Raw genomic sequence first — 27366 nt, forward strand, 5'->3', positions numbered from 1 at the left:
TGGGGTGGTCCAGAGACCAGGAAGTGAATCCATGAGCCTGTGCCTGAGCCACCGCATCTCATGGTTTTCTCAGTGAGGACAAGTCCTGGCGATGTACTTTTCTGTAGGACATTTGCATTATATGGACTATTAAAGCTCATTGTAAGATCATGTGTCTTTCTGAGCCAGGAACCACCCTGTCCTAATAGGGATGTTGAAAATGCTCATGGGAAGCAGCTTGGGGACAGGTGGGGAGGAAGAACGAAGGGGAAATGTTCTGCAGTATCAGGAGCAAAAGGGTAGTTCTAGAAAAAAGCAACGGGTTGCTCACTCGGCCCCCTGCCCTTCATAGCTCTGAGCTAAGGGTAGCAGATTCTAAATGCCCTCTTGAGCCCCCAGTAAGTCATACGCCCCGTGTGGGTGGGGTCCCTGCCTGTGCACCTTGCCCCATGCTCAACCTGCAAACATTTGTCTGTAACTCTTTGCTGGTGATGGGGAACACGAGCTCTTCTCAGTATCACAGACACTCCCAAAGTTTGTGCTGGGCTCAGGGACACGGCAGACAGGAAAGGGCCCGGGACTGATCTGTGGCTTTTACCTTTTCACCACAGGCCAGCCCCGCTGCTGGGCAGAATCCCAGGGGGAGCCACCCTGAGGACCAACGTTCCATTTCCTCTCGGTGGTAGCTCTTCTCACAGAGTCTGTTCCTGCACAGGTGCGGGACTCCTTGCCGGCCAGCCTGCTTGGCCACATGGATGCTGGCGGGATCAGGATGGAAGTCACCAGGATCACCAACGGCAGTGTCCTGGTGGAGTTTGACCTGCTGATAGTTGCAGACGTGAACGTCAGGGAGGTGTCCGCGGCGTTCCTTGTGTCCTTGCAGAAGGCTTCTCTGCTGGAGGTGGTCAGAGGCGACACCTTCATTCGGGGTAGGTGGCGTTTGGCCCGATGGAGACCTTGCCCGCATTCTGGAATGAGAGGCAGCAAGACTCTGGCTACTGCCCTTTGGTTTTGAAAGATGTGTCCCCATGTGCCCCCTCATGTGGGCTTACCACGGAATGAGATGAAAATGTGAACTAGACAGGACCCTCCTCACCTCTCTTATTGCTACTATGTTGTTGTTGTTTTTTAAATTTAAGTTTAAGGGTTGAAAACATCTTCAGGTGAACCTGCAGAGATTCCCAGGGATGCTGCTCTGTTTTGGGGGACTGCATCTGCTGCCTGTTTCAATGGGCTGAGGACAGATGCGTCCCTCTCTGCAGCCAGACCTCCTCCCAAGCACAGTCTCCAAGGAGATCCTAGTAAAAATAATTGGCAAAAAGGCAGGGAGAAAAAGGAAATCTAGATTCTTTTCTCATATCATATTTGAAAATAAAAGTCGAGTTACATGAATGAAAAAATTAAGACTTTTAACACTGAAGATTAATATTTTCTAATTTTTGGAATGGGAAGGATTTCCCGAGGAAAATCAGATTTTCAGAGAAAAAGTCTGAAATACTTGACCACATAAAAATATAAATGTTTTATGTCAAACAAAATAAAGACACCACTATAAAGCAAGGAGCAAACCAAAAAATACTTTCAATAATTTGATGAATTAAAATCCTAAATATAGAAGGAGATCATACAAATAGATGACAAATACTAAGAACCTGATAGATAAATCCACAAAAGACCCAAATAGATAATAAATAAAGGAAAAAACACAAATGACTAACAATGATGTGATAATCAAACACATTCCCGTTAAAATGAGTTGCTCTTTCTGCCCATGAAATTGCGGGAAGATGGTTTTGTTAATGGTAACACTAATACTGATGGGAATGCAGTAAAGCAGGTGCTTGTGTGGATTGCTGGTGGGAACAGAAGCTGCTCACACTTCCTGGGAATCAATTTTGGCAATAAATATCCAGAGCTTTGCACATATTCATTCACTTCGACTTTGGAATATCACTTCTGGGACTTTATCCTAAAGAAGTAGATCTCAGCCTGCATCATAGTTCATATACAAAGATATTCATCTTCAGTGTTACTGTAAAAGCAAAAGAATTGGCAATAACCAATCTTCCCATAATAGGGAAGACAGTAAATTATGGTCTGTCCATGCCGTGGCTGTTGTGCAGTTGCAAAGACAAGGTTGGTTGAGGTGGAAGGTGTTGGTGACGTGGGGAAGGGGAAGCAAGACAGGGTGCAGTCTGTGTGTTAAACAGCAGGAGGTGACACGTCGCCATGCCAGCAGGGGCATTGTGTGCTCTTGGCTGTGCTGTTCTGGTGTGTGCCCGTCTTCCATAATCACCTGCATCGCTGTTTGTCACCCACGTAGTAACTGAGCATAAGGTAACAGCAGGTGGGGGCAACAGCCTTCTGCCTGGCGTGGTCTTGCGGCCTGGGTCCCTCGGCCTGGACCCGGGGTGAAAGTGAGGGTCTGCTCATCTCCTGGCTGCTCCAGGGGACGGAAGGGATGACTCTGCTCTGCCCAGCGCTCCCTCCCAGCCCTGGGACCAGATGCCTCCTTCCAGAACAGCCTCTGCAGACGTCCCCATGGGCTCCCACCCAACCCCAGCAGAAAGCACCCTGAATGGTTCAGAACCCACAGTCTCCACTGTGGCCTGGGCTCTATGGGCAGTTTCAGTCGCTTCCTGAGACGCCCTTTCCCCACAGGCAGTGTGCACAGCAGCCTGATAGTGCCCCCACCCACAGCCCTCAGACCCCCTGACATTTCTGTTTTGTGTTCTACGTGTCCTGCAGATTACGATGAGTGTGAAAGACAGGAGGATGACTGTGTGCCGGGGACGTCCTGCAGAAACACCCTGGGGTCTTTCACCTGCAGCTGTGAGGGAGGAGCCCCGGACTACAATGTAGAATATTCTGGAAGACCCTGTGATGGTAACATGCTCACGATCCTTTTCCCAGAATACTGTCCCATAATCCGTTCTTTTAAGGACATTCAGTCACAAAGGGCTTCTTGTCCAAATGAGGTCAGCATATTTTCATGCCCTGGGCAAGTTTCCTGTGTGTGTGGTGTGTGCACATGTGTGCTTGTGTGTGTATGCACGTGTGTGTACTCACAGGTGTGCATGTCCTTTCTCATTCTTTCACACGTGTCCGGGCTTCTGGGTGGTGACTTATATCTCCAAGGGCTGGTTCTTGTGTCCATGATGAGTGCTCATGTGCTAAAGACAATCCTGTGAGACGCTCAGCACATGTGACAAGCAACACATGGGAGATATTTCTGCTTGGCCACTCTTTCTGCTCAGCACTTTTCCTGTTAAAAGGAGCCTTAGTGGATTTAGCATTGACCCTAAGATGACCCCTGCCATCCTGCAGTCCAGTGAAGGGAGACAGTCATTTATATGAGTGAACACAGTACCATGGGGAGTGCGGAACATGCTCTGCTTCAGGGAGAAGCAGGACGCACAGAGGAGGCTAGGCTGTGTCAGTCCAGTGAGCATGGTCACGGAGGGCTTCCTGGAGGAGGTGTCTTGGAACTGGTCTTAACTCATAGCTAAGGCGGCACCCAGTGGGGAGGGCAGAGTGTAGGTGGGTGGGTGCAGCATGAGAACGGAGCTGTTGAAGGTGGGCACGGTCCATGCACACTGTCTGGGCTGGCTGAAATGTTGAGCCCGCAGGAGATGGATGGCAGAGAGCGGGATGCAGGCTGTCCAGGGAGGTGGGGGAGGCCCTGGAGAAGGCTAAGAAGGAGTGAGGAGTGGTTTGGACTTTATTCCAGAGATCCAGGAGAGCTGAGGGAGGTTGCAGAGTGCTGAGTGAGCCTTGCCCAAGCCAGCCGTGGGAGGAGGGTGCAGGGAGCCTGCTGAGCCACGTCTGGGGTCTGTTTCCATGTAGGCCAGGGAGGGAGCACCCTGGGAACCAGAATCATCACTACTTCATTTTAGAGGTCAGACTCAGGGCTTCTGGGCAGATGACTTGTCCCATGTTCACAGGCTCGGCACACCCCCAGCATCAGATCCCCACCGGGAGCCCACCACAAGCCCAGCTGCCTGCTCTGGTGGAAACGTGCAACATATACATGTGTGTGGTTGTGGCTCCAGTGTGCAGTCCCCAGGTGTGGCTGCTGCAGGGCACAGAACAGCCCTGCTGCTATTCACACCTACTTCTCTGTGCCAGCCCAGAAAAACAGTTCCACCCTTTGCCTGTGTCTCCTCATGCTTTGCAGGTGACTCTCCTGGTAAAGCGACTGGGGCTCCCGGCACAGAGTGGCTCCCCACCCCAGCAGGAGCCAGGGCTACCCTCATGCCAGGCACCAGCACTGTCCCCCAGGGCCTGTCCCAGCGGCTGAACCTGACTGGAGCTGTCCAGGTGCTCTGTGAGATAGAGAAGGTAGCCATCACCATCCAGAAGCACTTCCTGCAGCAGGAATCCATCCCCGAGTCCTCCCTGTACCTGGGACACCCCTCCTGCAACGTCAGCGACAGCAACAGGACACATGTGCTCCTGATGGCCAGCTGGAGCGAGTGTGGAACTGTCCTGCAAAGCGTAAGCCCTGGGCAGGCCAGGCTCGGGCTGTGCACTCAGGCCCAGGGGCTCTGAGCTGTCTAGAACTCTATATGGGGACCAGGCAAGACCCCGTAACCTGAGGTCTCTGACTTTAAGCAGGGAACCCAGCAAAGGGGGTCAGGATGAGCTGAGATCCCAGCTGGGAAACAGGCTGCAGCCTGGAGTCGAGAGGGAGCTGTGGCCCCGCCCTGCAGTGATGCTGGGGCAAAGGGCCTGGGGTGCGCCTCACAGTAGGGGTTTATAAAATCCTCCCTGCACAGGCAGGAGGGTGGAGGAGGGCAGGAAAAGAGACAGGAAAGCCCAGCAGTCATGTGTGATTATGAGTGCAAGTGAGTATGCGTGTGTCTGAACATGTCTGTGTGTGTGAGAGTGAGTGTGGGCGTGCATGTGTGTGAACGTGTGGGTCTGCATATGTGAATGTGCACCCGTGTATGTGTGGGTGTGTTTGTACTGTGTGAATGTGTGAGTGCATGCGTGTCAACACGTGAATGAGTATGTACGTGTGTATCACGTGAGTGTCATGTTTGAATGCGTTTATGGATGTGTGTGAATGTGAGAATGTGTGTATGTGGCCATGTTGAATATGTGTGTGTGTGTATAAGTGTGGGCATGTGTGAATGTGTTGATGAGTATGAGTACGTGTGTGAGCGTGTGTATGGGTTTGTGTGGGGGTTGGTGGGAAGTGGGGTGGCATTAGAGCCACCCTATCAGAGGGATTGTGGTCTTATCAAGAACTCTCTTTATTCCAAGGTCTTTGATGGGTGACAGACTCCTAGGACAGAGGGAAGTCCAGTTAGGGAAAGTGGGGTTTTCCTGGGTGTTCATGGAAGGGCGGATTTACTGGGTGTTGAGGGCGATATGGGGTCTGGTGTTAAAGGTGGGACCAGAGGAAGGGGCTCAGCAGGGGAGCAGCTCCCAGCCAAGGAGTCGGATGCAGAAGGTTGTTCTCACCAGGGAAGTTAGATGGAGACAGTGACTTCTGTCAGCTGGGTAGGAACTCAGGGGCCTGGCCTTCTGTTCCTAAGGGCCTCACGAGCAGTTCAGGCCTTGCTCTCTGGAACAAGCAGTGGGGAAGGGGGACATTCCCTAAGCCTCCCCCAGGCCTGCGTGGGCTGGGTGGTCTGCGTGCACGGTGACACTGAGTCCCAAACACCCCTGGGGCCACATGTTAGTATCCACATTTAGTGGCTGAGACCTGGAGGCTCAGCAACTCCAGGGAGGTCGAGGTCAAGGTTGCCTTGCCTCTGTGAACCAGCCCTGTCTCTGTGGCTTGAGGGGCACAAGACTGGTGAGGGACCTTTTCAGATGCTTCTGGTTGGAGCCCTGGGCATGAAGGCTCAAAGGTGCAGGTGGGCCTCGTGCATGGGGCTAGGGCAGAGCTGTCAGGTGAATCTAAGAGCCATGGCACCAGGAGGAGCCTGGAGGGTTGACAGGGTGGCAGTGGGGCAGGCATCCTGAGGAGGGGGCTTGATTTGGATCTCGGGGCTGAGTAGGAAGCCCACCCCCAGGGTGTGGAGGCAGGAGGACCCCAGAGGCTGGGGAGGGACACAAAAGACAACTTGGGGGTGTGGAGCTGGCCTGGGGACAGGCAGCCAGGACTGGGGGTGGGGTGGTTGTGTCCCAGGCCGTAGCGGAGTGTGGGTGTGTGTGGATCCAGTGGGACCCCACTTTCCTAGGGAATCCTCAGCCAGGTCCCCTGGGTTGAAGGAGCAACCTGCACTGAGGTTTTCGGGGACCACAAAGCTTTCTTCATCCCTACTCCAACTCCTCAAACTCCCACAACTTAAAATAACCATGCAGGTTTTGTTTCACCTTCTTCAAGATTCTTAGCACTCTCACAGGGAGGTGGGAGACAATTTTAGCCCGAGGGCTATTTTGAGAGGGAGTGTGCTGCTGTCAGTGGGCAGGCAGCCCCTGCAGATTCTCAGCAACCTCAGTTGTAAGCCACAGAGTCTGCTGAGTTAGAGGGGGGGCTTGCACTCAGGGCCCCGCTAGTGCACGGCCCCGCTAACACACACCCCCACAGGTCTGTAGAGCACAGGTTAAGATGCTAAAAATGAGGGCAGCTTCTGCCACGGCATTCAAACTGCCATGCACACCCCAGGCTATTCCCAGCCCCCTACAGCAGTAGGGTCCGGGGTGGAGGCTGCAGACATCGCTAGCTCTCTCCAAACACCTAGTTCGACAGGGTCTGGGGCATTTTGAAAGAAAAGGGAAATTTGTCTCTTATGAGCCATCCATGCCCTGGAATCCACAGGAGCTTCTGATGGTTGTGGACATTTGTCGAAAGCTAAGATTCTCCCCCACACGTATAGGTACATTTAGCAAGTGCTGCCTCCTTTTGGGAGACAAGAAATGAACTGGAAGCAGAAGCCAAAATTGCAGGCTGTCTTTGGCAATTTATGCTAGGGGAAAACTGTCAGGGTTTTTACACTTTTGGGGATAAGCTTTAACAAAGAACTGTCCCAACCCCACCACCACCCAGTGCCGTGGTCCCTGGACGGGTTTGGGGGCCTGGGGCTCTCTAACAGCCCTATTTGTGCTCAGAACCTGACGAATACGGTGGTGAGGACCACGCTGCGGAACGACCTGTCCCCAGAGGGTGTCATCCACCACCTGAAGATCCTGAGCCCCATCTACTGTGCCTTCCGGAACGACCTCCTGACGTCCTCAGGCTACACCCCAGAGTGGGGGTGAGCGGAGAAACACCCCCGGCTCTCCACACCCCATCTTCTCCCGAGCACCTCCACTTTGCGGGTTCTATAGGGTTTCAGCCTTTGAGGTTCCTTCTTAGAGACAGTGACTGGGACTTGATGAGCAATTGCTGGCTTCCCTAATCATCATTCCCACTTCTGATTCAGGGTTAACCAGACACAGCCAGTACACACCCTGGCCAGTCGCCCAGGAGGGCTGCGTGTAGTTCCCGCTTGCAGCTCCCCACCCGGCCCCTCCACCAGGGCCCACCAGACCTTCCCCTTTCTGCCGTGAAGCTTCCCTCCCCACCTGCCTGTGAGCCTCTGCTGGCCCACTGCGGGAGGCCACCCCTGCCACGCCAGCTCTGAGTACACAGCCACCACTTGCTCGCATTCGGGTGGTTTCTGCGGATTTCCACAGTTCTCTGGAGTTGCTTTTGGGGGTGGCACAAGAACAAGGTCATAAAAATGAGCCTCCTGAAAGCTGCTCTCTCTTGCAGGGTTTACACCATCATCGAGGATCTCCATGGTGCTGGAAATTTTGTCACCGAGATGCAGTTATTTATTGGAGATTCTCCGATACCTCAAAATTACACTGTGTCTGCCAGCGATGACGTCAAGATCGAAGTGGGGCTTTACAGGCAGAATAGCAACCTCAAGGTGGTCCTGACCGAGTGCTGGGCGACTCCGTCGAGCAATGCCAGGGACCCGGTCACCTTTGGGTTCATTAACAACAGGTAGGGGGTCTGGGAGGTGCTGCACCACCATCTCACCCATGGTGCTGGCTGCTCAGGCTAACAGATCTGCACTTTTGGGAATTGGAGAGGAAGCTGGTCCTCAGATCCACAGAGCCTGGGGGTGCTTTGTGTGTGGTCAGATGCAGTTGTAGGTGACCACCTGAGAACAGGGCCAGCGTATAACCAAGTGGTCACGATCCCCGTCTCCTCCTCCTCAGCTGCCCTGTTCCCAACACGTATACCCACGTGATTGAGAACGGTGACTCCAACAAGGCCCAGTTTAAACTGAAAATCTTCTCCTTCATCAACAACTCCATAGTCTACCTGCACTGCAGACTTCGCATTTGCATGGAGTCCCCCGGAACCACATGCAAAATAGTAAGTGTTTTGGTTTTCTAAACTGTGGGTGGATTCACGTTCCTCACTGTGATGAGGACAGTCACTCTGCTGGTAAAAGTCAGGGCTCCGGTGTCTCTGAGCCAGCTTCTGGGCGGAGGCGCTGGGCCCCACAGAGCTGGCATCTGAAATGAGCTTGCGGTAGCAGACAGCCCTGGGCAGAGGACCAGTATGAGCGGGTGGGGCATTTCAGATTTGTCGGTGGCTAAACTAGGTCCCCGAGGCCACACCATTCCACCGGCTGTCACACCAGCACTACCTGGTCATGACACCGTAGTGATTCTATCAAGATGGTTTATTGAATATTTAGGAGTAAAAATGTTATTTTAACTTAATATTTTTAGCAACATCGACAGAACACTACTAAATGTGAGCTGCTGTGATATTTATTTCATAAGGTTTCCTCCTTCCCTGTGTTCAACATTCACGCAGGGGTTATAAATAACTTTGCCTTCTTTTTCCTCAGTCCTCTGGATGTGAAGCATGCTCGGCAATCCTGAGGTTTGAGAGCCATTCTTTCTACCACAGGCAAACGTGTACAGTGACCTCACGTGTTGTTACCTGCTCTCTGAGCACAGGAAAGCTTAGCGAGCTCTGCTGGCCCTTCATTCACTGACTGAATGTGTGTCTCTCCTTTGGGAGACCTGCTGGCTCCTGAGCTCATCTGACAGGGTGCACAGAACTCTGCAGTTTTCCTAGGTGATCTGCCTCTGAGTGACAGCAGGACGTGGATACAAGAAGAAACATGGTGACGGCCAGTTTTGCTAATGTCGTTTTTTCTCAAACAGCATATCCTCCTGAGCAGTGGGCCACAAGGACCAGACCACTCCTTGTGACAGCCTGCTGCACCTGGCTGCACCAGAGCCCCAGAAATAAGTGTCAGCAGCCACCACACAGCTTGGCCCTGCAGGGAGCGCCAGTGCCCAGATTCTTTGCAATGAGCTTGACGTGTTTTTCTCCTGCCTCCTTTAGGATGGGCATGGTGTTAGTTTTCTAGGGCTGCCATAACAAGGTACCACAAACCTGGCGGCTTGAACAACAGAAATGTGTCATCTCACAGTTCTGGATGGTTGGAGTGGGCTGGCTCCTTCTGAGGCTGTGAGGGAAGGATCCGTCTCAGGCCTCTCCCCAGCTTCTGGTGGCCTCAGGTATTCCTTGGCCTGCAGACAGCGTTCTCTCTGTCTTCCTGTTGCCTTCCCCCTGCACATATCTGTGTCTGTGTGCAAACTTCCCCTTTTCATAAGATACCAGACCTATTGCATTAGAGCCCACCCTAATGAGATCATCTAACGATCATCTGCAAGCACCCTATTTCCAAATAAGGTTACATTTGCAGGTATTGGGGGTTGGGACTTCAATATCTTTTTGGAGGACACAATGCAACCCATTATAGGTGTACGAGGGGACTTCAAAAAGTTCGTGGAAAAATAGAAGTAAAAGATAATACAAATCTCTCCATGCACTTTTCCTGTAGTGAGAGATTCCACAATGTCACTGAGCCAGGCAGCCTTTGTTGTAAAGCAAAGGTGTGAAGAAGCAGATAGCCACATAGCTTTTGGAGAATGCTAAGGGGACTTGGAGCTGCCACTGAGTCACTATCCCTGAGGGACCCAAGGAGCCAGCGCTACTGACCAAAGGCAGGTTGTAGGCTTTCTCCATCCCACCACTCTCGCGTGCCCCGCTCCCTTCAGCCCCTGCGGCCCAGGCCTCTCCAGGGCTCCTGCACCCCTGTCTAAACTTGTCCATTTTGTGACTTGACAGCTCCAGAAGGATAGCATCATGTGAATTGGATGATCATCCCTGATAGTGAGCTAATTTCCCGTAAACATTGTTCAACTAACTTGAGGTGTCTCTCTTTAAAAAAAAAAAAACAAAAACAGAATTGCGATGACTTTCGGCTGCCGAGAAGTAGTGAAACCGCTGCCACACATCAGATGTCGTGGGGACCCCTCATCCGGTCTGAAGGTGAGTTGATGGCTTGATTTAGACAACTAAGGAAAGACACAACCAATTCTATTTCACCAGCTCGTAAACCAAACAGCGACTACCCTGAAATGCAGAACTCTTAAGACTTTACTAGAAGACTCGTAATAGTAGAATTAATAATAGCTCATATTCATTGAGAGCCTCCATGTGTCAGCATGGTGCCAAGTTCTTCATGTGTGGAATGCAATGGGCTCCTCTCAGCAGCCCTGCCAAGGAGGATCCACTCTTATCCTCATGCTACAGATGAAAAGACACCTGAGAGGTAGCACACAAGATTGAATAGTGGTGCAACGTTTTGAGCTGCGTAATTCCGAAGCCAGTGAAGACTTCTGTCACTGGATAAACACATCAAGTGGGTTGTTAAGAGGAAAGAACTCAATTTATAAACAGGTAGTGTCAAATTCTGTGTGTGTGTATGAGCACGTGTATGTACGTGTACATGCACAGGAGAAAGCTGTTTTGCTCAGAAGATGGGACGATGTGCTTTATCCACACTCTTCATTTTTTTAAATTGCCAAGGAGAACTAGTCAGCCTAGGACCACAATAAGAAAGAGCATATGTGTGAAATGTGTTCTCATTAATAGAAATTAACCACTTTCATTCATTCATATTATGGGAAATGTCATAATTAGAGTGTGAAAAGCACTGGACTTGGAGTTAGAAGACCCAGGTTTGATTACAGGCTCTGACATTTATAATCTGTGCGGTCTTTGGAAAATTACTAAATCTTCTGAATCTCATCCATCATCCATCCATCCATCCATCCATCAATCATCCCTTCATCCATCCATACATCTATCCATCCACCTATCCATCCATCCATTCATCCATTATTGATCCATCCATTTATCCATCCATCCACTGATTCATTACTTCTTCCATCTACCCTGTGTCAGGCATTCTGCTTTTTCTTTGTAACTTGGGAGTTATAACAACTGCCCTGCCTACCTCATAAGGTTGTTGTGAGTGTCCCATTAATGGGGTTACAGTAAATGAGAATCCTTTGTGAGGCTGAAACTACTCTCCCTAGATTAAAAATCTGTCTGTGATATTTAATTTTTTGACTTTGGGCATGCTATATATTATCTTATGCCTCATTTTCTTACCTGTGGAATGGGGATAATAATAATTCCTACTTCATATAATGCTTGTCCGATAGAAATTACTAAATGAGTGTTAGTTGTTATCATCTGTAAGTGGCAGAGCGCTCCACTAGCAAAACCAATGCAGAGAACACTAGATGTAATAAGGGTATAAATGGTCATGCTCAAGAACCTTCTTTATCATTGCACTATTGGCTTTTGTTTGGTCCATAACTGTGATAGAAATATATAGAAGAATCACTTAGACAGATGGGATCTTCCAGTTGGTGAGGACTTTACTGTAGTTAACAGTGTATTTTAACAGAGACACGCTGCAGCCTGCAGGGGTGAGAAGAGGCTGGCAGACAAGCTCCTTCAGTATCTCGCTCTGTCACCTGCCTCCAGGCACCCTCACTGTGCCCCTGCTGTCACCACCAGCTCTGCCCCAGGGCAGAAATGAGAACAATGGGGAGGTTTTAGGGAAGGCATGTAAGCTCACATGGCTGGTTCCCAAGGGGCTGACTGCACTTCGAGGATTCAGTCTGCCCAGACTCACACCATGTGTGAGGGGCCTGGGGCTGCCGTACAAAGTAGCACAAACTGGGTGGCTGAAAATGAGAAAAAGTTATCTATCCTCTCATAGTTCTAGGGGCAGAAGTCTGGAATCGAGGTGTTGGCAGGGCCCTGCAGGGGAGCACCTCCCTTGCTTCCTCCAGCTCCTGTGGGTGGTGGCCAATCTTTGTCATTCCCTGGCTTGTGGCTGCATCACCCCAGTCTCCGTCTCTGTCTTCACATGGCCTCGTCCTTGTGAGCCTTTGTGTATACAGAGTCTTCTTCTTATGAGGACACTAGTCATATTGGGTTAGGGGCCTGTCCTACTTCAGTAGGACCTCATTTTAACTGATTACACCTATGGTGACCCTATTTCCAAAGAAGGTCACATTCTGTAGTACCAGGGATTGGGAGTTCAATATCTTTTGTGGGAAACACAGTTCAACACATAACACTGTGTACTGGAAACTTAAGGAAGAATCCAACTGGGATCTTCCCTGAATGTGTGCTGCCCGCGAGTAGTACAGCAGCACCCTATGTTCTGCGTTTAGCTTCTGGAAAACATGGCCATTGCTTTACTAGATGGCCACTGTGCAAAGAGGTAGAGAAAGTTTGAGGCTAATGCCCATGTAATGTGCAGGTGTTCTAGCAGGAAGGGTCCAGAACAATTACTAAGCCACTCAGAAGTGAGGAGGTGGGGGATGGCCAGATAGCAGCTGAGCTAGAACCAGACTGCAGGGCAGGGACTGTTTTCACTACACGTGGCTATGCATGTGCTAGAAGGTGCCTTATATATTTCCCTCACTGGGGTTATGTCCCTTTTTACTAAAGCAGTAACAGTTCACTGTCTTTGCAATCATTCCAGTTTCCCCTGCATAATGAGCTGACACGTGGCCTGACTGTGCGTGACCCACACACAGCTCGTGCCACATGAGTGGAGCCTCGCCTGAGCAGGTGGATATTCTGTTCAACAGGACACATCACTGATGGCACGTGCCAAATTTCAATAAACAACTCTGAGTGCCTGCTCTCCATCTCTAACTTATCTCACTGTGGAATGGTAACCATCCCTGGACAATGGCAACCACTCAGTTGGCCTGTGGACCCCACTCTGAGTAGCCCTAATTTAGTGGGTCAGTTGGGAACATTCAGCTGCAGGTAACAGAAACCCAGCTGGAGAGGCGGCAACCGAATAGGTATTTATTTTTCTCTGGGGCCAGGCAAGACAGCCCCTCACTCAAGGCCTGGGAGGAAAATGAAGGCCACCCACGATGGTGCCCTCCTCCTGTAGAGGCTGGATTTAGGGACAGGAGTTTTCCAGGGAAGCTGACCATACAGGGTCTGAGTGTCCCGGGTTCCTCGGAAGGTGACAGCTGCCCCAGCTGGGGCTCGTTCCCTGTCCCGATGCATGCCTATTTCTGGAGGAGGGCATTGTCTGGTTCTAGCCGGCTCGCCATGCAGGCACCCTGGAGGGAACCCTCAGCTCACTGCTCTGTACTGTGTTCTGGGAGACCCAGAGCAGTGTCCACTTTGGGCAGACTGCCCAGCAATCAGCACAGGAAGGGATAAGGTCTCAAGTGGCTCTGGGCACCCAGGAAGGCTGTTTCCTAACCAGACCTTCCCAGTATGCCAGAGGTGGACCCTTGCGATGGAGGGAGATAGAGGGGGAAGAACATGTGGGATGTGGCGGTGACCCTGCTATTGACTCCCTTACGGCCTGCTCCATGGGGCAGGGGCCTCCGTCATGGCAGGTGGTCAAGCCTCTCCCCTGGAGCAATAGCGGTCAGGCCAGAGGGCTGGCTGGTGGCTTCCATCTTTCCCAGGCAGTGAGGTTTTCTCAAGTGTTCTTTTCTTTCCTTCTTTCTTTCCAGCCAGCTGGTATGGGGATCCAAACCCTTGACCTTGGTGTTATCAGCATCATGCTCTCCCACGTGAGCTAACCAGCCAGCCCATTTTTTTTTAATTGAGGTGAAATTCACATAATATAACATGTTGTGGGTAATGGCACTGTGAGCATCCGTGTACAAGTTAACCATGTTAAAGTAGACCGTTCGGTAGCATTTAGCACATTGACAATGTTGTATGTCCACCACCTCTATATAGTTTCAAAACACTTTCATCACCCAGAAACAACTTTGTACCCATTAGTGGTCACTCCCCTTCCCCCTTCTTGCAGTCCCTGGAAACCACCAATCTGCTTTCTATCTCTGATTTTACCTATTCTGCGTAATTCATATAAACAGGGTCATATTATGTGTGGCCCTTTGTGACTGGCTTCTTTCACTCAGTGATGTTTCCAAGATGTGTCCATGCTGTAGCATGTATAAGGGCTTGATTCCTCTTTATAGCTGCATAATATTCCACAGTATGGCTAGACCACAACTTGTGTATCCATTCATCTGTGACGGATGTTTGAGTTGTTTCCACCTTTTAGCTGTTGTGAATAATGAAGCTATGAACATTTGTGTACAGGTAACTATCTGAGTACCTGTTTTCATCTCTTTGGGGTCTACCCTCTCCTGTGTTTTTATCACTCCTCCATGTGGTTGTGTGCAGGCCCAGCCCAGGTCTCCATGCAGGAATGTGGCTGGGCTCTCCCACTCTACCGAGGAGGACCCATTGCTCCCACACGATCCACCCTCTTGGCCAAAGCTCATCCCAGGACACTGGGCAGGCTGAGCTGTCTTTATTGCTGTGCTCTCCTGGGCTGTGCACGCCTGCCTTGTCATCTCTGGTCACCCACAGGTGTATGGCACACACTTTCATGTTGCTTCAGGTCAGTCAAATCCAGATATAGAGTTTGGAAGCAGTGAGCACAGATGGCCCAGTTCATGGGCACGGCTACTCCTGGTTTGGGCTGACCTCTCCCCATGTGCCTGTCTCGTCCCCTGCAGGTGCACGTGCAGATGCAGGACCTGGCCTTGGAGTCAGCTACATCATCCCCACCATTGTGGCCGTCTCCGCCGCAGTGGTGGGGACAGCCACGCTTCTCATCCTGCGCTACCAGAGAATGAATGGAAAATACAATTTCAAAATCCAGTCTGACGACGTCAGCTACCGGGCATTCCAGGAACAGGATGTGCCGGCTGCTGGAAGGTGGGTGAGTGGTGGGCTGTGGCAAAGGGCAGATTCATACATGTTAGCATTTTGTGGACCCTGTTGGAGATGCATCCCCCTCCTGAGACAGCAGGAAGGAGTGGACAGAGAGGGGGAAGTGGACGATTAGCAGCTCGATGGTAGCAATCCACCAGTTTATGCCACTGCTGGCCCATGGACCAGAGGCAGCACCGCGGGGCTGAGAGCAGGCCCCCGCCTGCCTCAGATCCCCAGGCTGCCACTGAGTCAGTTCCTCGGAGTCCTCATTTGTGAAAGAAAGTGTGCAATAACAGTCTCACCTGCATAGATGGGTGTGGGAATCTAACAAGGAAATGCACCAGAGGCCCTTCCATGGTGCCTGGCGTGCGTGCATGAGGGACAGTCTGATGCTGGTTCTTGGCCGTGTGACCCGAGAGGTTTTTGCTCGCTGGGTCGGCACCCGTGTCACGGGTGCTGTGATGGGTCTACCACTCACCACACTGACCTTGCCAGCATGGATGGTGCAAGTGTTTGGACCTTTGAGTGTGAAGATGCTTTTTTGATCTGTCACACAGACCTTTTTTACTGGGAGATTCTGAACACAGTTTCCCACAAGTGAATGACATACATTTTGGGGTGCAGAATTGTTAGTGTGAACCTTTAGTGGGAAACACCAAGACTGGCATTTCATGGGCCACGTTTGGCAGCATCGTGTGATCGGTGCCTCCAGATACTCTTGGAGGTGCTGCGTGCTCAGGAAGGTGACCGAGCGCCTGGGATGGACTCTGAGCTGGGACCACCTAGAGGGACTCATCCACCCAGAGGCCCGGTCCTGCCACACTGGCCTCACTGTTCTGGCCTGAGATGAACAACTTCCTGGCTCCCTTCCCACAGCCAGTCCTTTCTTTTCATATCCTGTTAGCTGTGGAGGTTGCAAATTGGGAGAAATTTTTATCTGCCCTGAAGCACGTTTTCTTTTCATTAGCACTTGGAACCCAGCTCCCTCATGATGGGAAAGCAGGTGGATTTCCCATCAAATTTGACAAACATGGTGGTATGTCTCTCCTGGCATCTCTTTTCATCCCCGGACCCTTCACCACTGTCCACCCTCTGAGCATTGACCCCAAAAGAATATTCTAGATGTCTTCAAGTAGGGGTCATCAGGGGAGGGGGTCCATTCAAGCAGCACCAGCAAAGCCCTTGGGAGACTGAGCCTGACTCTGCTGGGCTTTTCCACCCACGTGTGCCCAGACTTGGGCTGCTTTCTCCCATCCCCTCACCCCATTGCTTCATCGGGGTGTCTCTACTCACTCAATGCAGGTTCTGGGGAAGAAATTGTGTTTCTACTAATATTAGCACGCTCAGAAGGAGAGTGTTGACCACATGGGCACATTGGGCATCATTAGCATTGTGCGTACATTAGCTCCTTAATTTTCTCAATGGCCCAGGAGGTTGTGTTAGGATTATTGTCCCTGTGTTACAGACGGGGATCTGGGCAGAGAGAGGGATGAGTGTCCGTGGTCTCGTAACTAGGAACTGGTAGACCTGGGATTTGGATCCAGAGCCTGGCCCTGGGTCCATTCTCTTGTCAACTGTGCTACAGTCTTTCTTATACTCGTGTGCACATGACTGATGGGCACTTAGAATGACACCCCTTGGCCTTCCCGTCCCTCAGAGACCCAGAGAATTTATATCTTAATAGTTTTGCAAGGGGACAATTCTTGCTGTGGGGCACCAGGCATCCCATGGTAGAGGAAGCAGCTATTGTGGCCAGGAGGAAAGAGTCACCCCCAGAACCCCTGAATGACCCAGAGAGGCACACACTGTTCAGTCTGGGTCCGTGTTCTCAGCCACCTCTGAGAGTCCCAAATGGGGGGTGGGGTGGAGACAGCAGTAAAGTTTCAGTTCAACCTTCCACTCTAATAATAACCTTCCTCAGCTCAGTTCCCTTCGGTCTCTGGATTGGGGTCCACGACGTCTGGGTCATGAAGACCCTTCTCACTGACCCTGTTCCATCCCATCCCCCTTCTGAGATATTGTCAATACCGACCTGCCCTGCAGTGACCTACGATGACCCGAGGTACACCCAGCCAAGGCTGTCTTCCCTGTGCTTAGCGCTTTACTCTCTTGAGATAACAGATCTTTGAAATAATTCAGCAAGATGTGTTAGACACTAGCCCATCCTTAAAATGAGGGAATTGGGCCCAGAGAACTCAAGTGAATCATCCCAGGTCACACAGCAGAGCCCAGACTACAACACACGTCTCCGAAAGGTGACCTCCACACTGCCCTCGCTGGGCGCTTTCATCAGAGGAAAGTCCACTTGCTCATGGGGTTGACCCTGCAGAGGTGAGGGGAACACTGCATGAGCCCTGCCTTCCCCCAAGGACTCCTGGTAACTGACATGCACGTTATTTGGGGGTCTCAAAACCCTGACAGCCCAGACAGGGCTAGAGGCCAATCATCTATCATCACTGGATAGAGTTACTAGGGTGTTTCAGTGAATTTTACTTAATATTTAAAATAATGTGAATCCCAACCAGGAGGCCAATGCTTGTCCCACTACATTTCTAAGGAAATCTGACGGGTTGGTCCAAGGTCCTGCTAGATGTTCCTTCCCCCTTCCTTGAAACTAAAACATCCGAGGTAAAAACCAGCCTCTCATCTTTTCTTATTCTCCCTGGGCTTCTAAAGTGAAGTGAAAAACCAATATAACTAGTCCTGAAGTTTCTGCAAAAATCTGCTTTTTGAAAAACATCAACCAACCAGCCAACCTCCCCCTTGCCAGGCTGCACTCAGTGCAGCCCCGCCCAGAGATGAGACCAACATTGCGATGGGGTCTCTGCAGACAGAGCACAGGTGCAGAGACCCCAGGTGTGGCCGTCCGGCTCAGATGTCAGCCCCAGTCACAGCCACCTGCAGACGTGGCGGGAGCTTCGCTTACCTGAGACAGGCCCCAACCATGGGGATCCTGTTCCTCTCTGCATCTGGGAGTGGCTGCCCTTTTATTTGGGGCATGAACTGTCACTGTCCAGTAAGCGTGGAGGTCACGTTCTCAGGTTGATTGTACTCCCCACTGCCCACACCTCAGGGAGTTTTCTGTATTTTCTTTCCTGCATGCAGACTGACCCACGTGACTTCCTTCTCCACACAGGTCACCATGAGTCCAGCTTGGTCTTCATTCATTGAGCATTAGCAAGAGTCTCTTCCATGCGTGCCAGTACTTGGATGAGCCCCAGAGATGATGACAACAGGCTCCGCCTACCCCAGGACAAGCATCACACACAGGCAGATGATAGGCTGTTGGAGAGTGGGGCAGGGAGCTGGGGGTTCCTGGAGCTCCAGACAGATCCTCAAACTCATCACCCAGGCCACCTCCACAACCCCAGACCTCCCAACCCATGACCATCCAGACCGATCCATGTGACTTTCGGGGCTTGTTCACCACTGACAGCCATTACCCAACATACTCTGTCAATTACATAATAGTTCACATTTTCAAAGATACTTGACAGTGCTTTTGAAGCTCTTATTTAGAAATAGACCAGTCTTATAACTATATTGCTAATGTTGTATTTAGCAAATGTATATGCTCTTTAACTTTTCTCCTACATACCAGAATATTTTTATTTACATCACAGTAACTCAAAAGGCACCCTACTAAAATGAAAATTTTTCTAAGTAGAAATAACATGATACATACACATCACTATTTTATATTTTTCCAAGTACCTTTACAGCCATTTGTCCATATAATCCTACTACTGGGGGAGGTGCCATTTACCATTACGCAGTGAGAAACCAGAGAAGGAATGTGTGGTTTGTATACTTCAGGTCACAAAATGAATTAACAAGGAAACGCATCAAAAATCTAAGTATTTCAGTCTATAATTGTCTCCCTTACACTTTAAGAGATACTGCTTTTTACTTTATTTGAAATACATTAGAATTATATTAGGTAGCTAATACCTGAAAGTATAGTATTTTCCTTTGATGACCTTTGATGGAATTATGACATGGTTCTAGTTTTTAATTCGTGAGATTAATTGGGTTGAATGTAATTAACTGTCCTTTATAGGAAACATTTTGGGGAAAAGGAGTGTTTTGATTTATTGGATGCTTTCAGAGTTAGTAAAGAATCACAATGCGTAATATTTGTGGATAACTGATTTCAAGCAAGTACAATAAATTGCACGTGATGCTGAAACATGACTGGCTGTGCTGGGTGCTGTGTTTGGTTGAGGTCCTATCACACCCTCACGAGCACCCATGGGGGCCGGCGCTGTACCAGCCACTCTGGGGAGACCAGGAAAGCATCTCTGGTTCTCCCTGACTCACACTCATCTGTCCCGATGTCTGCTCAGTCTTTTCACTTGCCTTTCTTGAAAAAGAGCATGAAATATTCAATAAATCCAGGTGTTGAGCCCCATGATTGTGTTGCTCTTTGGATTTTAGATAAAGTACTCTACATGTATTTAAAATTCCATCTTTCAGATTTCATCTACAGTTTTCACGTAATCTCAATAAGCCTGCTGTGTCCATTCGTTTTCTGTGATCATGAAAACTTGGTATCTCTAGTCTCTTCTTTGACAAATACTTCCTGAGCACTCACAGTGTACCAGGTCCTGAACTCAATGCTCTGGAAAAAATGGTGAGAGAAGCAGACCAAGCCCTGCTCTCATGGAGCACATGGTCTTGTGGGGGAGGGAGACACTCAAATCAATAGGTGATGGGAGCCATGGTATGTTTTAAGAGGGATGAGCGCATGTGTGCTGTGAGATGTCCCTGACCTGGTCCATCCATCTACCCACCTAACTATCCACCCACCCACCCACCCATCCACTCAACTGTCCATCCATCCGTCCATCCATCCATCCATCCATCCACCCATCCACCCATCCATCCATCCATCCATCCATCCATCCATCCATCCATCCATCCATCCATCCACTCATCCACCATCCATCCATCCATCCATCCATCCATCCATCCATCCATCCATCCATCCATCCAACTATTCATTTATCCATCCACCCATCTAACCATCCACCCACCCATCCATTTATCCATTCAACCATCCATCTATCCACCCACTCATCCACCCATCCATCCTTCCTTCACCCATCCATCCTTCATTCATCCACTCATCCATCCATTTATCCATCCATTCATCCATCCTTCATCCATCCATCCATTTGTTTACCCATTCATTTACCCACCCACCCACCCATTCAACCATCCACCCACCCACCCAACCATGGAATGTTTATTGAGTCCCAGTTCTTATACTGACTTTAGGAAGACAAGAAGAAGGAAGTAGAGTCCCTGCCTTCAAGTATTCACAACCCATGTGAAGAAAAAACGCTGTGAATATTACATGCGGTAAATCCAGGGAAGGCTTGGGAGGCATTGGGAGGGGGAATCCAGAAAAATTCATGTGTGCATGTGGATGTGCACGTTTCTTCAATACAAGGGCTTTGAGATGCCACTGCATGACTGCTGCTGTGTAGGAATATTCTCAGAAGCTTAAGTCTTCCAATCCCAGGCTCTTTCTTCTGGCATGGCTCAAGGAACTAAATCCAAAGCATATTGAAACATAAAGAAGGGAGAGACCCAGTGTGGCCCGCTGGGCGCCTGTGGAGGTTGCTCACTGCTCTCCAATGCAGATGTCACCCCTAGGGTTGTGCAGTCCTCAACCTGTAAGGCCAGACATAGGAGCTTTGGAGCCTCCCCAGAAGATTGCTTCACAAATGGGTTGGCCCTCAGTGCTCCTGTCTGTGAAAGAGAGAAGACTGTGTGAGAGCCACACACATACTTTGCAGATACTTTCTTATTCAGTCTTCATTCTGTCTTCCAGGTGTGATTATTTTCACTTTGAGAGATGGAGACCATAAAGACATTATGCAACTTTTTCAAAGTCAAACAGCTGGCAAGTAGAGCAGCTAGAATTTAAACCAAATCCATCTGCTCATAAAGTCCACACTACCTTCTGCCTCCTGCAGGAATGGGAAGGAGGGCTTTTGCGGACCTGGAAACTCAGAGTAACTCTGAGATGTGAAGAGACAGCTCCAAGCTCCCCAAGGCTCGTGGGCTCAGCCCGCTGGCGTTCAGGGTCCCTGATGGTTCTCATGTTCAGACACCACCTGGGGCCCCAATATTTTTGGCCCAGAATCCCAGACTGCAACTCACTCTGCCATGGAGGGTCTGATGGAGGTGGGAAATCACCAGGGCTTTCTGCACACCCTCTGGCCAGGGCCGCATCTCTCCATGACAGCCACTAGATGGTGCGATAAGCCAGGGTCCACGTCGGGAGCTGTAAGATGCTTTTGTTTCTGCTGCAACCACAGCCCTGGCTTCTCCTGTTTGTTGTCTTTCCCCCGACCCTCTTGTCTGTGAGCAGAAGTGAATCTGAATTGTTCCTCAGGCTTGCAGCATCCCGGGACGCATACTGGGTGGTGCCCTGCAGACCCTGTGGACCGCTGAGAAAGTGACGCTGGCCCTCAGGGTGGGACTGGGTGTCGTCTTCATAACAATGAGTTATTTAGTCATGAGGGATGGACGGCGTCTGTGTGGGCCATGCAGAATGGACGTCTGCTCTCCCACGAGGATCTCCCAAGACAGGGCAATGCCTTCTCTCTGCCCTTGCAATGCCCAGTGAAACACTTGCAGCTCAGGAGAGCACCTCGTGTCTGTGGGAGGGATGCAGGCGCTGCTCAGATAAAGTCTCCCAATGCTGGGCAACACCCTGTCTATTTTGGAGGGGACAGAATCCACTAAGGTAGCCAAATAAACAACAAAACCAGAAGTGAATATTCAGGCAGATAATGCTTGTTGTGAAATATTAAACAAGGGGGACTGGACAGAGGCTTCCCACTCCTGCCTTCCTCCATGACCAGGTGGTTAAAACCCCCTTCAGTCTGAGTCTGTCCTGTACCTGGGAGGAGCGTGTTACATTTTTGTTGATTGCTCCCACACCCTTCCCCTCACCAAGCCCCGTCCTTCCTGGGGAAGAGGCTGCAGTAGGAGCTGGGTGAGTGGGTGAGTGGGTGAGCCTCCTCACCTGTCCGGAGGTGCCATGTTCTGCAAAACAGGCCATGTGGCAGGTTGCTGTAAGGATCAAAGACACCGCCCACCAAGGGCCCAGCACGCAGCATTTAAGGTGAAGAAACAAACACTGCTGGGGATTTGCAGGGGTGGGGTGCCCACAGACAGCCAGAGGCTGCCTCCCGGCAGTGCAGTGATCCCAGGCTCCAGGCTCCACTCTCGGTGCTGCCAAACTTGTTACCTATGCTGGGCGCTCATGCCTCCCTGCACATGCACAGCCCCTGCGAGGTCCCCAGGCTCCCGCATGGGGTGGGGATGGAGAGGCCTGGCATTCATCTCTTGGCAGGTTTCAAACTGCGGCATGAAAGTCATCACTCAGCAGACGAGGCTTGATGGGTCTGCCACCCCCTGATGCCACCAGCTTCTGTGTGACCCAGGGCTCGGCCTCTTGCCCTGTCTGGGCTCACACACCTGGGTGGCAGATGTTGGATGGTTGGTGCATGGGTGCCATGAGGGCCCCACTGTGGCACACATAGGTGGAGCCTGTTCCTGGAGACGGGGCAGGAGAGCCTGTAAGCCAGGGGTTTCAAGGCTGACTCTCCGAGGCACGATCCCACACCAGAGGAGGGTCTGTATGTGAAACAGAACTTCTTTGAAATAAGGCAGTGGGATGGTTTCACCCAGGTGAGGACTGAAGGGTAGAGGCAGCAGCCACGGGTTCATAGATCAGAGCAGGACTGGCTATTGTGACCCACTTGGGAAGGGAACAGGGGCAGGCAGATGGGGTTCTGGCCTGGACACAATCCTGAGTCATCCTGGGTCCAAGTGCCAGTGAAGCCACGGTCGGGTGAGGGAGGCATGGGGCAGACACCTGAAGGGGGACGGGCCATGTGTCCACACTGAAGGGAGGCCACAGGTCCCAGAGGTGGCCCTCCACAGGACTGCTGAGCCCTGGTGGGGGGCACAGATCATTCTCCTCATCAGATACTGCAGATCCTTGCTTTGCAAGGTCCTGCACACAGTCAATCCTGATGGAAAGAAAGCAACTGACAGTAAAGGCTTCACCTGGAAGTTCCTCAGCCCCCAGAACAGCTAGAGTTTGCATCCCACAAGGCCACATGGGATGCTGGCATCAGGGTGGTGTTAAGATGAGGGCATAGGCTTTGTAGTCTGAGAGTTTGGGGGTCAAATCTCAGTTCTGCCACATGGGGCATGTCACCTGATCTCTCTGAGCCTCAGTCTCCTCACCTTGTCGGTTGGGGAGCTTCAGGCCACAGGTAATGGAAACACCAGGCACAATAGGCTTTAAGGATGAAGACAATCTGTGGCCTTTTGCAAGTGAGCAGGGTGGGCCTCAGGCAAGGCTCACTCCTGCAGCTCTCAAGGATCCAGGTTTTGTCTGTCTTTTGCTCTGCCTTCCAAGGTTTTAGTTCAACCTAAAGCTTCCTCTTAGTCTCCAAATAGCTGTTAACAGTAGTCAGGACTAAACGCTCATTCATTTGTATCCAGCTGAGGACAGAACATGTCTTCCCCCAACTACTGATCAAAAAGGCTGGGGTTATCTTTTGACTGAAACATCCTAGGTGATGTCCCCCACCCTGAGCCTGTCATTCTGGCCAGGAGGATGCCAGGTGCTGCCGGGCTAAGGCCTGGGCCCCAGCCTACCTCTGAGCCATTTGCTCTATCCAGGGGCTGCTATTATGTTGGTCAGCTTCAGCCCATCAGAGGCCATGGAAAACTGACACACAAATGAAAGAGACCAGGCACCACGTTCCAGAACCATCCCCCCAAGCCTGCACCCAGCAAAGAGGAAAGGCCAGGAGCTTATTGTGAGCAAGTTTGCATCAAGGTTTGTTTCTCTGCCCTCACTCCAGCTCCAGCCCAGCTCAACCCAGGACATTTTCTGGGACCTGGGGAAAGAAAGGTGTAGACTCATCACGTGATTCTTTGAGACTGTGTTTGGTGGGCGAGCGACCCTCTCTGATTGGGTTGTTTCTGCAGGAAGGGCTCCAACCCCACTTGGAAGCCCTCCCCAGGGTGGAAGTGGGGACAGGGGCTGGGGGGTCGTCTGGGGGCTGTCCTACTTGAGTTCTCTTTTGAGTTCTGCTCTTGGTAGCGGAGAGATGCTGAGAAAGGCACTCACTCTTCAGGGTGGGCTCTGACACTCATCTTTGAAGGGGATGAAGATGCTTGCGGAATGCTCACTGTGAGTCCCCAAGGCCTGAGAGCTGGACACCCACTGCCCATTCTCCATGAGACCACCTTGGGAGGTAAGTGCTGGCATCCCGCTCATAGGAGGAAAGCAGAGGCCCTGAGACTCCAGTAACTTTTTGTGGGATTAAACAGTGAGCGCAGGAGCTGGACGTGCACCCCATCTGGCCATGGCCATGGCCATCGCACCACTGCCCAAAGTGTGCCTTGAAAAGTATGAGTCCAATGGATGCTACTGGGTGGGAAATTCTGGGCTAAGCAAGGCCACACCCTTGTATGACATGGTTTCCCAGCGTTTTCTACGTGGCAGCCCTGGCCATGCTGTGCCTGTACCTTCACTTTCCTTCCCTGTAAAGAGAAGTTTTGGCTTCTCAGGGCAGTGGCTGATAACACTGAAGACATGTCACAGGGCAAGCACAATGTCTGGCCCCCCAGGTGGGCTTGTTAAAGGTTAGCTCCCTGCCTGCCCTTGTTCCTGGACCCTCCCCCCACCACCAGGGTGGAGCCAAGGTGGGGTGGGGAGAGGTAACCTCCTGGCATGACCCATCAGAGGCTGGGACAGGGAGATGAACCCAATAGCAATCCCAGGGACTCTCTTTGAATGGGCCACCTGAGGCCATTCCTGCTGGGACTTCGTCTTCTGGTGACCACCCGTTCCCTTGCTGCACTGGGAGCCTTGGCTAGAGATGGAGGAGACACATTCTGTTCACACTCACTGCAGAGCCAGCATCACTGGATGCTGGCATTGGCTCTGGCTCCCATTGTCCCCCAGGCTTTGTTCTGGAGCTGCCTCTGGGAGGGCCCTGGCCACCTGTGCTTGCCCAACCCCCTTGGCCTTACTTGGGACAGGCCAGCTCTTCCCCAGGACAGTCCTCTCTCTGCTTCTTTCCTCTCTTGCTGAAGTGGGGTCACAGTGATCTGGCTTCCCCCCACTGACCTTCCCTACCCCAGCAGCCTGAGGCACGGTGTTCCTGGGACTGCGTCCAATTTCTAACATAAGCCCCTCGGTCCTCTGCAGCAGCTGGGCTGCTCTAACACGAAGCCAGCTCCACTGGGACCCGTGCGGGGCTCTCTCTCTCTCTCTCTCTCTCTCTCTCCCTGGAAGGCACATTTACTTCTTTGGTTTCACAAGGGCTGGCTTGTACCCTGTGAAAGCAGACAGGACTCCGCCGCATTCTCCCAAGAACTCAGCGGCTTGTTCGTTTTACCAGAGCGGTTGGCCGCTATGCTGGCAGATTCTTTTGGGTCCTCCTTGGAGCTGCAGGTCACAGAGCTCTCACTGATTTCTAACTTCTTGCCGGAAGGACACAGGTGCTGGGCAGTTGCCAGGGTGTGGAAATGACGGTGATGCCCTGCAAGCTTCAGGAGATGGTGGCAGGAGCAGAGGTAGCCTCAGGACCAAGGTTGCCATCTCAGACCTTTCCACAGTCCAGCCCTAGTTCCTGGGCATTTCCTTGGCCTTTGGTTCTGTGGCGTCCCAGCTCTGGCCACCTGCCCGGTACTGACTGGTGCCCTGTCAGGGGCTTTGTTTTTCCAGGAGGCTATTGTGTACAGAAAACACCCTCATGGCTACTTGAAAATTTAATATACAAGGTACTTCAAAAAGTTCATGGAAAGATTCTATTATCTTTCAATTACATAATTCCACGAATTTTTGCAGTATCTTCATATAATTTATTGAGGTTAATTTTTTAAAAATTAGTTTTCCTTAAGTTTGACTTAGAAATTTAATTTATCTGCATACATTTGGAAACTTTTAGCAATCACTTTCAGAGGGACTTTTGATTGTCTGACCAACTGAAGTGACGACAACCCTCGTAAACAACCAGTCCTGCTAATTAGACATTTTGAACTGAATTTACAAATTTAATTGATTTGATTTTCTTCTTACGGCACTTCAGCTGCCTGACTCAAGTACTTGAAAAGTCTCTGGTAAAGCCGGGGATGCCTCCATAGACACAAAGTCTCCCAAGTGTCTCCCAAGTGCTCCTAGGTGTTCCGATTCTATTTACGTATTTGGTTTATTTCCTTCACACCTTTCCAGTGAGCATTACTGGTCGATAAGGAATAGCACGTTTTGAACTAGAATAGCTATTCTGTGGGAATAAACTAGAAAAGCTGTGCCATGGGGGTCTCCACTGGGCCTCATTCTCTTAAACATTGCAACACGTCAAAACACGTATGCAGATGATTCCAGAACTCAACGGGAAAGTACTAATAAGATGCTAAATTTATTCCATCATCTGCAAGCGGTGATAAACCTTCCTGGGTTAAAAGAGCTTTCTCCACTACAGAAACAGCTTTCTGCAGCAAGAAGGGCACTACCCTCTCAAAGTGTGAGAGATTCCAGTCTGGATTTGAGACCTGGGATGGCAGACCTTCCAGATGATTCTATTATGCCTCTGATGAGACCTTTAGAAGAGTCACCTAACACAGGACTCCACATCTGGGCCCTGTCTCTGGTTCACGTACATCATTCCCCGATCCTCCCCTTTCTGTCATAAAGGAGCAGGGATCATCTTCATCCTGTTCCAGTGCAGGCTCCAGTCATGGGCAATTGGGTGAGAGAGGGGAAGATGTGCTGGGGAGTCTCCAAGACCACCATCAGGTGTGATGATTTTCTAGAAAGATTCGCAGAACACAGGTTGCAGTTTATTACAGCAAAGGATGCAGATTGAAATTGGCAAGTAAAAGAAGCGCACACGGCAGGGCTGGGAGAGATCAGGTCGGCCTTCCAGCTATTCTGCCAGTGGAGTGGTCAGACAGTGCCTGATTCCCCAGCAGCAGGGAAGCCCACCTGCACCTTGGTGTCCAGGGCTTTTATTGGGGGTCAGTCACATAGGCAGGAAGCCCCCAGCCCGCAGAGGTCAAAGTGATACAGCATGTCCCAAAGCCTTGGGCAAACAAAACCAGGTCTTCACCATAAATCCCGTTGTTGGGGCAAACTGTCTGGCAGGGCCCCAGGCCCCAGGCATACAAAGACAGTAATATCAGGTGGGATATTCCAAGGGTCATCTTCCAGGATCCAGCAAGAGCCAGTCCTTTGACATGTGCAGAGTTTGGACACCCCAACCCTGCTGAGTTAACCCTTA

The 27366-nt window shown here is 50.9% G+C and overlaps 1 protein-coding gene across 1 annotated transcript in view; it reads left to right on the plus strand.

The window, feature by feature from the left end:
• Positions 1 to 27366, plus strand: part of UMODL1 (uromodulin like 1) — a 135879-nt gene that overhangs the window by 45881 nt on the left and 62632 nt on the right. Inside the window, exons 14-21 of the mRNA XM_063083695.1 lie at positions 695 to 908; positions 2728 to 2865; positions 4157 to 4476; positions 7045 to 7190; positions 7691 to 7927; positions 8146 to 8305; positions 10204 to 10288; positions 14839 to 15040. Coding sequence (XP_062939765.1) covers positions 695 to 908; positions 2728 to 2865; positions 4157 to 4476; positions 7045 to 7190; positions 7691 to 7927; positions 8146 to 8305; positions 10204 to 10288; positions 14839 to 15040 — 1502 coding nt within the window. The remainder of the gene's footprint in view (positions 1 to 694; positions 909 to 2727; positions 2866 to 4156; positions 4477 to 7044; positions 7191 to 7690; positions 7928 to 8145; positions 8306 to 10203; positions 10289 to 14838; positions 15041 to 27366) is intronic.

This window comes from Cynocephalus volans, chromosome 1 (genome assembly GCF_027409185.1).
Source record: "Cynocephalus volans isolate mCynVol1 chromosome 1, mCynVol1.pri, whole genome shotgun sequence".
NCBI lineage: Eukaryota > Metazoa > Chordata > Mammalia > Dermoptera > Cynocephalidae > Cynocephalus > Cynocephalus volans.